Raw genomic sequence first — 12,036 nt, 5'->3', positions numbered from 1 at the left:
AACACTGCATGCCATGAATAATATAATATGAATATGAAGAATAACATATAGTGGCAAACATAATAGCTCAAGATTTCACTCATATTCAGAAAGTGTCCTTCTGTAAAAAAGGCAGATGCCCTCAGTTACTCCACGTAGCTCTCAGATTGTTGATGTATTCTTCATCATCAGGGATTTCAAGACTCAGACCCTCATAATGGTCCTCAAACTCAGCATAGGACACGGTCTTGGTGACCTTTTCTGCTTCCCGTACAAAGGCCAGCAAGTCAGGGTTCGGATCGGCTTCTGTCAACAGTTTGACATAAGAATGGTAATAAATTCATAAACATCAATCATCCATGTGGGCTATGCAGTAATGTTACTCTTGTAGAGTGAAACTCAGATACGCGTATGCAAGAGCTTCATAAGCGTATCTGTAAAATGAACTCTATGCAGCCTTTTTGGAAATGAATACTTAAGTGCCACAGGTTTAACACTCAATATTTGTTATGAAATATTGACTCGCACTGAATAAACGCAACTATAATACTTTTGTCTGTGAGCAAGAGACTAAATGATCAGAGCCTCACCGAGTGCTGCGTCAGACTCTTGTTTGCCTCTATAGAATTTTTCAATATCGCTGAGGAAGATGGAGCTGGTTTTATTTGGGTCGAGCTTTACATAAACCTAAAAAAAGACAAAGAAACAAACATTCAAAACAGCAGCAAATGGCCAGAATGGAAACTCAATAAGTCACACAGCTCAAGGGTGTCCTCTGGAGGACGCAAGCAGTCCAGCTGGTCTGTTACCTTCAGGAAGATGGCTTTTCTGTTCTCGCTCATCTCCCCGGTAACGTCACGCATCACATCAGCGGGGTGCACCCGCCCCTCTGCACGCCGACTCACAATCCTCCACACCGCCTCGAAGTCCTGTCACATACAGCACATGCTAACGTATCAACTCAACGCACTCATATAATGTCCTACATCAGATAGATAGATATATTCATTTCTGCTGTATAGATAGATGTTTTTAAAGGTTTTTAACTTCACAGGACATCTTGAAAATGTCATTCTCATGGTGCAAGACCAGACTGATAAATTTGATTTGGTTTGTACATATAATTGTTTGCACAATTATATGATTAATTAAGTGCTGTGAACAATTAAGTGCTGTGAAAGTAAAAGACTTTAAAAGAAATTGATACTTTTATTCAGCAAGAATGCATTAAATTGATCAAAAGTGTCAATAAAGGTATTTATGTTTTCTATTTAAAAAAGATTTCTTAAAAAGATTTCTATTTTAAATAAATGCTGTTCTTTTCAACTTTCTATTCATCCTGATAAAATGTATCACAGTTTCCACAAAAATATTAAGCAGCACAACTACAGTATTTTTAACATTGATAATAATAATAAATATTTATTGAGCAGCAAATCAACATATTGATTTCTGAAGGGCCATGTAACACTGGGGTAATGGTGCTGAAAATTCAGCTTTGCACCACAGGAATAATTTACATTTTAAAGTAATATGTTAAAAAAGAAAGCAGTTACTTTTTACTGTTTTTTTTTTTTTTTAACAAACATATGCATCCTAGATGAGCATAAGCGACTTCTTTCAAAAACAACAGAAAATCTAACCGACCTTACCGACTGATTGATTATCATGCAATTAATCCGATTAAAAAATTTGACAGCTCCAATTTTAACATGGAAAATGACATCACCTTTGTGTGGGTGAGAAACATTCTGGAGGAATATTTATGCATTTCAATAAGAAATAGTTGTGTGTAAGAGAAAGGCTTGTGTTAAGTATTAACCTTGAATTTCCTTTAGAGTGTTTCGATCATTGATTTCCTCTTCAGAGAGACGATGTAGACTAAGTTCTGTGCAAAATAAATACTCTGAGCCCTTTCACTTGCACGTACATGTATGTGTGTGTGTGTGTGTGTGTGTGAGTGGTACATACAGCAGGGCTCCCTTGGCTGTGTCATCCACATCAGTAACTCTGAGGGTCAGGCATGGTCGGTGTCTCAGACTTTGGGGGAGGTGTGGGCCGTCTGCACAGAAACGAAGCTCGGCACCCTGGGTGATGTAGGCAGAGTGTTAATGAATTAATATTAGTCTGTGTGTGTGTGACAGATGACGAGTGTGTCGAACCTGTGAGATGTCCTGCAGGCAGTACGGCCTCCCTCTGTTCAAATACACACCACGCGCGATAAAGGGCAGTGCGTTCCATCTGAAAGAGTTTTGATTAACAATTAGCTTTTTTTTAAATATGGAGGAAAACTATGTGTGAGTTGTAACTGTATAAATGCAAAGCATTTCAGCCTTACCTGTTTTTACCAAAATTTCGGTACTTGTACACGGTCAGTGTTTGGTCACATGTGAAAAAGAAGCCAATCAGTTTTCGACACGCCTCACGTCCACACCTATATATCAAACACGTGCAAATTACAAAATAAAACACACAAAAAAAGTTAAAAGTAAGTAAGTAGCTGTAATTACCTTGATAAAATCCTGGCTTGAAAGCAGAGCTTGTTGGATAAGATGTTCTCCTGTTAAAGACATCAGAGTTTTTACTCTGTAGACATTAAACAAAAACCTAAATAGCACAAATCACAGTTTTACCAAAAGCTAAATATAAGCTTGTGAATGGGTGTTTTTTCTGCAGTGATGACAAGTTTGAACTTGATTAAATCAGAATGGTTCTTTGCCGCAATTTTGGTTCAACAAAAACCAATTTCAATTTCTTACCGTAAATGTAACTTGTGTTTTTTTAGATGAGTTATTGATACTTAATTAGAGTTTCGAGTAGCATTCTAGATAATTGCAATGAAGTGCAAACAAACAGAAGCCTTGCAAAATTATCTATTGGTGGATCAAGACAGGAGCAGTGAAAATGATGTCGAATGAGTCTTTAATTGTTTTTATTGTGAAACTGAGGTTCAAAACCACTGCTTTAAACATGCATTTTCTTTCTTTCTTTCAACAGAAAGTTCTAAAACTTTTTTTTTGTCAGCTGAACCCTTCTGACCTGAAATATTTACTCAAAAATACCTCAAATACTCAAAATACAGTGTTTTAAGTTAACATTTCAATAATGTAACAACACATTTGCATGTTCACAGTTTTCTGATGTCAGTTAATGGTCCCTGAAATACAGGTAAACAAATAACTTTTATCTTTTAGTAAATATTTTATTTTGATTGGTTTTCATTTAAAATGATTTATTTTTTACACACATAATTTTACATTTTTATTAATTATTAGCCTTTCATTAACTCTTGAACCCCCTGTAGTTCCCTCTCAAATCCCCAAAGTTTAGGAAACATTGAATTAGCAGATACTTTTATCTGAGGTATATTAGAAATGTATATTCTTCCCTATGTTGGACAACACAATTCCAGGAAAGATAATGTGAGTGGTTCTTGCAAAACTGGCCATCACGATTATTGAGTGCTTGTGGGTAGTTGCAAAGGCGTTACAATGTGGTTGTGAATGTGTCCAGAATGATTTTTTTGCATGCTGATATGCGGTTGCCAAAGTTTAAGATTAGTAGTTTGTTTAAATCAGTGTAAGCTATAATAATAATAGTGGTGCCTTCCTTAGCAAAAACATCTATTATGTATAAAAATACAAAAATATCAAAATAAAAATGAAAGTGGGGACGTAACCACTGTGACCTTCTCCAAATCCATGAGTATGAGACAGAAGGGGAGAAAGAGAGCGTTTAGTATCTGAGTCATGTATGCGTGTGGGTTTTACTTAGTGTGGTGAAGAGTTCTCCTGTAGTGTGGTGGGACACTCGTGGGACTGACAGACACAGCCTTCTGTTCCGGATCGCTAATGACAGCCCTGCATGAGCATCAGAGGAACCTCACGATGTTATTACTCACCACAAACTGAGAACAAAAATGGAACAGTGAGAGAGAGAAAGAGAGATACTGACCTCGACAGCTGATCCACCATAACCTGCTCAATTACTGCTTGCAGTTTCCTGTCCTCGGTAAGCTCCTCCTACTCACAAACATATAAATATATCATCCAATCACAATATGTGCTCACATAGGACTTCTGGAGCATAACAAACACCCTCCCTCCTCCAGAGGGAGACAACAAATTCTAGTCAAAAACCAAATACATGTAGCAGAGGATGTTTGGCCTGAATGGAGGTCAACAGAGTAGATGTCATAATTGCCAGAGTAACTACTTTTGTGTGGAAACATAATACATGTGTGAAAAAACATACAATTATTATAATTATAATAAAAAATAAAGTTATAAATGGCTGTTGTGTAGGGACATGATAAATGTGTGGTTAAAACAAAACAAATTACTTTTTTTCTGGAAATAAATACAATTTAAAATAATAAATAATAAAATAAAATACATTAACACATAAATTTCTTTAGTGTGGAAATAAAATGGAAATAAAATAAATCGCTACCATTCAGCATGTTTTCAATGACATTCATGTGGAGTGACAGGTAGGATTCATTTCTAGAACATTTACTATTGTTTTTGTCAACATTAAATCCCTATAAATTTCAGAAAGTGTTTCAGTGATGTCACGTTTTTGTATATATTTTACTTATGAAGTGAAAATGATCTATCCTGACCTCTGTGCTTATTTCAACGCTAAAGTTTGCAGAACTCACCGCATGCCTCATCTTGCTGTTTGGTCGTACAGTGTTGGACTGGTTGGAGTTGTGTTGTGCTGTGATTTTACAGGTGAAGTGGGATGAATCTAGGTTGGGTTTGTGACTAGACAGCGGACATCTCTGTGTCTGAACTCTGTAGCTCAGCTGAAGTGATTCCCCATTATCCACAGCAGACACCAGCAGTCCTTCATCTCGGTTGCCAAACACAGGGAGGGAAAGCACAAGACGCTTAACCTAAACACTGAAGTCATATACAGTTATAGTTATATACAGCAGGGTTATTAAACCTAAAACCATTTTTTATTTTTACTTTAAATTAAATACAATTTTAAAAAAACATGTAATAACATAACATAAAAATATAAAAACTATACAAATAAAAATCATATATTGTTTACTGTAAACTAAATAAAAACTAATTCAAAATATAAATAAAAACTATAATAGTATCTTAATTATACACTGATATACAGCAGATATAAAGGTGTATTATGTGGGGGGGAAACATGTTTCAGCTTTGAAGCCTGAAAGCCTCGTTCATTGCGCTGGAGAAAAATAGCAGTACTTCAAAATCATTCTTTGTTCCACAGAAAAATAAAAGAAAAGAGTATATTATGACAGAATTGCAATTTTTAGGTTATTTAAGATCATTTTGAATGAGCACCTGCTTTGATTGTGTTGAGCTCATGGCTGTCAGATCTCCTGGAGCATCCTTTGGAGTTCAAAATGACATGTACTGTAACATTAAATCCACTAGGATTCATAATCAAAATAATAAACTACACAGATGTCTTGTTATCCCACCTCCTCCTCTGTGCCTTGCACGGGTCTCTAACTTTAACGCTGGATCTCTGTGAGATATTTAATTATGAAATAACTTGCATTAATAATTAATGAACAACTCATTACATACATATACAAGTAAATTTACAGAACAATTAACAGAGGTAACACCTGTTCGTTTTAAAAAGCCATTACAGGCATTACGCACTTACCTGCTGCACACTTTTTTGTAAAGGTGAAGATTTCACGTTTGCTTTCATTATCATATGGTGCTGTCCACTATTTATGTAAATAGTTGTGCAACTGGTTGTTCAAATTAACAGGTTTCACTTCCGCGCTCCCGTTTAAAACCCAACACACGTGCTCAAGAAAAGATTGTGGGTAATGTAGTCTGAAACGTCCTGCACAAATACCCTGTTAATGCATGTATGAAGACTATGATAATGAATGAGAAATGTGAAGTAAAATAAAATATTCTACTAAGATCCAAATTTTTAAATGTAATTAAGCAAATGTATAAAAATTATCTATCCCGTTTCTACAGGCTACATGAAGAGGTAAAAAAAGATCTAAATGTTATAAATCTTGAATGAAGGGCTAAATAAAAGAGAAGCATATTCAAATAAAATAATTCATTTATTATTAAATAAATCTATGACTAAAGGTAATATTCCTCGAGAACAACCATTATTATTCTAAACATTTTAAACAATATCCTCTTACAAAACACATGCATTTAATTTATTTTCATTAAAAACCTTTAATATGTTCGGCTAAATCTACAATAAATTAACTTTAATATATTTAGCGGACAAAAACAATTCTAAATGTATTTTTAAATAGACATTCTAAATATGGCAAAATGGCCATGTTTGTCTCACGCTTAAATTTACATTTGGACAAGCGGGTGCGCGCGCGCTGAACTCGTGCGTGAGGGATGAAGACAAAGAGCCCCGCGCATCTTATCTTTTCGTGACATGGTGGGCGGTTGCGTTTCAGGCCTTTAAAAAGCCCCTGTACCAAGAAAGACAGACAGACACACACACGCAGGAAGAGAGCGACAGACAGACAGAGAGGGAGAGATAGAGAGTGGGCAAATCCACGGCACCATGACGCACAGGTCAGCGCGTCTCCTGCAGTGATGCTCCATTGACTCATTTATCCAGAGCGAAGCAGCAGCGCGGCTCAGGACAGTCTCCTGCCATGGACTCTCTCGGCAGTCTCCTCTTACGGATGTCGGTGCTTCTGTACGGCTCCTGCGGCGTTCTGGCGCTCTTACCTGGAATAACGGAGCCCGAGTTCATCCGCAGGTGTGTGCAGGCGCATAACACGCAGCGCTCGCGCACCGCTCCACCTGCGGCCAGCGCGCGCTCAATGGTAAGACAGGTGATCAGGACGCAGGTATTTGATGTTTCCTTTTAGATTAATCATTCCTGATAGTACTGATGTGTTCATAATCATTCGCGCAGTTTGCATGTTATTGTCTCATCTTGTTTGCTCATGTTCATCTACATTTGTGTGTGTCTGCAAAACCTGTTGTCTCCATGTTCCACATTTTAAACGCTCATGCTATACTAACAGCATGCCATTTTGTTTTTGTCTTAGGTGTTTGGTTTCAGTATAAAAAATATGTACAACCATAATTCTGGTTGCCATGGCAATGGAGAGATGTTTTTGTATGAGTGGAAAGGAAAGGCTCCCTATTGTTTGTGTATTGATCTGGATTGTTGTTGTTTTTTTAGTAGTAGCAGAAGAATGAAAAGAAAACAAAGGGTCTTTCTGATTGTGATGATGCCTGAAGAAGGTTCTGGAAAGATATTCTCAGATATCTCTTCATCAGTGATCATTTGAAATGTGTTATTCATTTGATCTTTTGATCGATATTTTTCAGACACTAAAGAATGTGAGAATGTTGCTTAAATATGTTTTAATGGCTCTTGTTCATCTAATCCTGTCAGTTATATATCTCTGTTTTGTAATTTCATTGATTTGGAGCATTGTTTGTGTGCTTGTTCATAGTCCTGGGACAATGAATTGGCCAGAGGCGCCAGAGACCGAGCGAGACATTGCAAGGCCTCTCATCACCCTGGGTTGGCACATTTTGGGCACCCGCTGTTTGGGTGGATGGGTGAGAACATCTGGCTTGGGGCTCCATTTTCAGCCTTCTCAGTGGAGAACGTCATACACAGATGGAGCAAAGAAAGAGCTTACTCGCTCAAAAATAACAACTGCTCACGTTTGTGTGGCCACTACGCACAGGTATGTTCAGCTGTGAATATTTTTCAGGAATGAAAATCAAAGGTTTGTTTATCAACCTTATGTACTTGTGCATGTATTGTGTATTTCAGTTAATGTGGTCTACAAGCTTCAAGATGGGCTGTGCTGTAAATGTGTGCTCTAAAGGAATCGAAAACTTCTCCTCTCACCCAGAATCCACTATTTTTGTGTGCAACTATGGCGATGCGTAAGTTAGACTTTATATTTGCAAAAATGCAACCAAATGCTCAAAACTAGGGGGACCAAGAAATGAAAAAAATAATATATATATACACTTTTTTGTGTGTTTTTGTTTAGAACCATAGAAGAACCATTTTTTTGGTTTCTCTCAAAGAACCTCTCAGCAAACAGTACTTTAAAGAGCATTTGAATAATCTAAAGAACATATATCCACTATAAAGAACTGTTTTTAAAGCTTATTATAATTATCACTGCCAATAAAGGACCCTTATTTTTAAGAGTGCATATATTTACCATATTATGGGAACACATTGACTTTGTATCTATGGTGGTTATAGTTTTTGCTCGATTTATATTTGCAAATGCATAGTAATGTTCAGCGCAGGTCATAATATTGCTATGTCTGCTTCTTGTGGTTGAAAAGTTCAAAGTTATTCTAGGAAAAGTTAGAAGGAAAAGTTATTCTAACATGTTCTCTGTTACAGGGGAAACGTTCATGGTGTTACTCCATATATAGCAGGTGTGGGCTGCAGCGGTTGTGGGTCAGAGATCTGCCGAGACAACGTCTGTAGTAAGAGCTTTCATAATGAAACATCAAAATAACACTCACAGAAGTGAGTACACCCCTCACATTTTTGTAAATATTTTATTATATCTTTTCATGTGACAACACTGAAGAAATGACACTTTGATACAATGTAAAGTAGTGAGTTTACAGCTTGTATAACAGTGTAAATTTGTTGTCCCCTCAAAATAACTCAACACACAGCCATTAATGTCTAAACCGCTGGCCACAAAAATGAGTACAACAATGTCCAAAATTGTGAAAATGTCCAAATTGGGCCCAATTATCAATTTTCTCTCCCCGGTGTCATGTGACTCATTAGTATTACAAGGTCTCAGGTGTGAATGGGGAGCAGGTGTGTTAAATTTGGTGTTATCGCTCTCATTCTCTCATACTGGTCACTGGAAGTTCAACATGGCACCTCATGGTAAAGAACTCTCTGAGGATCTGAAAAAAATTATTGTTGCTCTACATAAAGTTGGTGTAGGCTATAAGAAGATTGCCAAGACCCTGAAACTGAGCTGCAGCACAGTGGCCGAGACCATACAGCAGTTTAACAGGACAGGTTCCATTCAGAACAGGCCTCGCCATGGTTGACCAAAGAAGTTGAGTGCACGTGCTCAGCGTCATATCCAGAGGTTGTGTTTGGGAAATAGACGTATAAGTGCTGCCAGCATTGCTGCAGAGGTTGAAGGGGTGGGGGGTCAGCCTTTGCATCATATTGGTCTGCATGGCTATCGTCCCAGAAGGAAGCCTCTTCAAAAGATGATGCACAAGAAAGCCTGCAAACAGTTTGCTGAAGACAAGCAGACTAAGGACATGGATTACTGGAACCATGTCCTGTGGTCTGATGAGACCAAGATAAACTTATTTGGTTCAGATGGTGTCAAGCGTGTGTGGCGGCAACCAGCGGGTTTAGACATTAATGGCTGTGTGTTGAGTTATTTTGAGGGGACAGCAAATTTACCCTGTTATACAAGCTGTACACTCACTACTTTACATTGTAGCAAAGTGTCATTTCTTCAGTGTTGTCACATGAAAAGATATAATAAAATACTTACAAAAATGTAAGGGGTGTACTCACTTCTGTGAGATAATGTATATATGTATGTATCTATATATCTATCTATATATATACATATCAACATTTATTTATAACATTATATTACACTACATAACATTTATATTAAATAATATTAATATTATTTTTCATAATATTTTTAAAATATTATTATTAATCTTATATGTAGATTATTATTTCAATAAAAACTGTCCATATTCACTGTACAGAGGAGCTACAGGATGCCTACCTGATCTTACTCTTAAAATGACTCATTTGTGTAATATAATGATTTCATGTACACTGAAAAAAATGGCGTAAAACATTTTTATTTAGAAATTGCTAGTACATTTCAGCCCATTGAATTAAATCTATTTTTAATATTTTTTTACAGTGTAGTCAGTTTTATGAAACCATATTAAGTAATATATTTGACTTGAATAAACCAGTTAATTTAGGTGTAACTAAATTCAAAATATATTTAGTAAGTTTTTTGACTATTTGACAATACATCACAAAAATATCAAGTCTATTTTATTTGTATAGCACTTTTCACTTGTAGCTTTTTAGACAATCGTGATTATATTTAAAATATCTTCATGCCAATCTAATCTTTTTTTACTTTATTTATCATTTCCATATTTATATCCACTTTGCATACATTTCCCAGTATGACGTCTTTCAAACCTACATCTTGCTCAGATATGCTGTGATGTCTCTCTTTACAGGATATGATTGGTTCCCTGGGTGGGACTATGGCCCGCCCTCTTCAGCCTACGGTATTTCCTACTGGCTGACTAATCTTGGACTGTGTCTACTAGGAGTTTGCTGGCTACTCCACTTTTATGCAACACATTAATGTCATCCTGTGAACCTGTTCCACCTTAAAATTAGCATCTCTCCATAATTTCGTTATGGTTGGATATTAAATTAGCAATCACTGAAATAATAATAAGAAATCAGTCTATAAATATACATGTATAGTTTTCTTTTCTGCTGTGTGTAAATCATTTATTTTAGTTCCATAGGCCTGTAAATGCATTAAAAAACTGGAATTTTCACTTTACTTGTAAGAATTGCCATCATAAAAGTGCTAGTTGAATAAACTTGGGTTGATATTTTATACTCTTACTGCTTGTCTTCTGTGTGATTTTCTAGCCTTCAGAGTCAATCTCATTTCTAAAGTGTGTTACAACCTCTCAGGATTATGAAGCATGAATATGACTGTGTGTGATAGTGAAGATACACATCAGTGCCTGTAAATTCAGCTGTTGTGTGTTTCACACACACATATAACCAACGTAGTCACGACACATTCCTGATGATTTTACAGTCACCATGGAAACAGGTGTACGTATAGCACACTGTAGGCCGTGAGTGAGAACAGCTATGAGTCACGAGTTATGAATTATGTTTTGAAGTTGTTGTGTGTTTATGTTTCTGAGTAATCAATAATCAGTGCTCTCTTAGTGCATGAGTAATGTGTCATTATTTTAAGATGTCTGTACACCTAGGCTAATGACACATAAGGATGTCAGAGATGAATTAAATTGAGAAATATTTTAAGAATCTAGCTAAAAATGCACAAGTCAAGTTCTTAGACAAAAACATTTCATTAAATGTTTAAACAATTTTCGATTAAAAAATAATAATAATAAAAAAAGTATTTTAATGATGGTCAAGTGTACCCATTAAGTAAAAAAACAAAATATTTCTGACACAATGAATACATGTGAGAGTACACATCTACATCATTAAAATAAATAAATACAAATTTTTGAGTCATGAATATTATGAAGGAATTTTTAAAATAATAACTTTAATGCAACATTTTCTTTATTTTTGCCACACAAAAATATCAAAATACATTTTAATTCAGAACTTTAAAACATTAAAAAAGAATTGTATTTCTGTAGAAAAATTAAAAAAATTCTGTAGAAAAGTTAAAACATTTCTGTACATTTTTAATATATTGTCAGAAAATGTGTTGTATTCTGAGGGGGTTATTTTGTTTTGTTTTTTGCCATGTTTATTGTTTATAGGTTACAGATCACAAGTTACCCTATTTAAAATGTGATAAGTAGTGTACCTATTTGCATGACTTTATTTAAGTAATGTAACTGATTACATTTGATTACTATTGATTACCTTTCTAAATTTGATGACTTTTCTCATTTTTTCTAAGCACAGCACCACAAACCTCTTTTTATTTTGAGATCTTTCTGGGGTTAAATACAGATTTAAAATCATTAAAAAATATATAGTTTTTGAAATCAAATCTTTTGCAAAATAACAGGAAACACTGGCATCTAACAATGCCTTGGACAAAAATAGTTCATTTAAAAAATATAGCCAATACATAAACTCAAATAGGAAATAAAACAGTTATCAAATTAATTGTGTCCCGTTTTGTGTCCTAAACTGCTGAAACATTGTTGTCTATCATAGCAGTCAATCAATGCAATTTTGGAAATAAATAAATCAAATCTGTGTGTGTGAAAATATTTGTACAACTGTAACAGATTA

The 12,036-nt window shown here is 35.5% G+C and overlaps 2 protein-coding genes across 2 annotated transcripts; one reads left to right on the top strand and one right to left on the bottom strand.

The window, feature by feature from the left end:
• Positions 1-121: 121 nt before the first annotated feature.
• On the bottom strand, positions 122-5,688 carry LOC306888700 (calcyphosin-2-like; the record flags this gene model as incomplete). The annotated part of the gene is given in 12 exon segments (XM_079447114.1): positions 122-285; positions 570-666; positions 789-908; positions 1,947-2,066; positions 2,142-2,220; positions 2,318-2,413; positions 2,490-2,539; positions 2,541-2,565; positions 3,750-3,839; positions 3,934-4,001; positions 4,643-4,879; positions 5,641-5,688. Coding segments are annotated over 12 exon segments (1,194 nt in total).
• A 668-nt stretch (positions 5,689-6,356) lies between these two features.
• LOC306888737 (GLIPR1-like protein 1) lies at positions 6,357-10,640 on the top strand. The gene is made up of 5 exons (XM_079447158.1): positions 6,357-6,805; positions 7,448-7,687; positions 7,777-7,892; positions 8,371-8,456; positions 10,239-10,640. The coding sequence occupies exons 1-5, from the start codon at positions 6,632-6,634 to the stop codon at positions 10,367-10,369; spliced, it is 747 nt and encodes a 248-aa protein (XP_079303284.1). The 5' UTR covers positions 6,357-6,631; the 3' UTR covers positions 10,370-10,640.
• Positions 10,641-12,036: the final 1,396 nt, after the last annotated feature.

This window comes from Barbus barbus, assembly GCF_936440315.1.
Source record: "Barbus barbus genome assembly, chromosome: 22".
Classification (NCBI taxonomy): domain Eukaryota; kingdom Metazoa; phylum Chordata; class Actinopteri; order Cypriniformes; family Cyprinidae; genus Barbus; species Barbus barbus.
The sequence above is the reverse complement of the archived record's forward strand: the minus strand, read 5'-3'. Positions and strand labels throughout refer to the sequence as shown.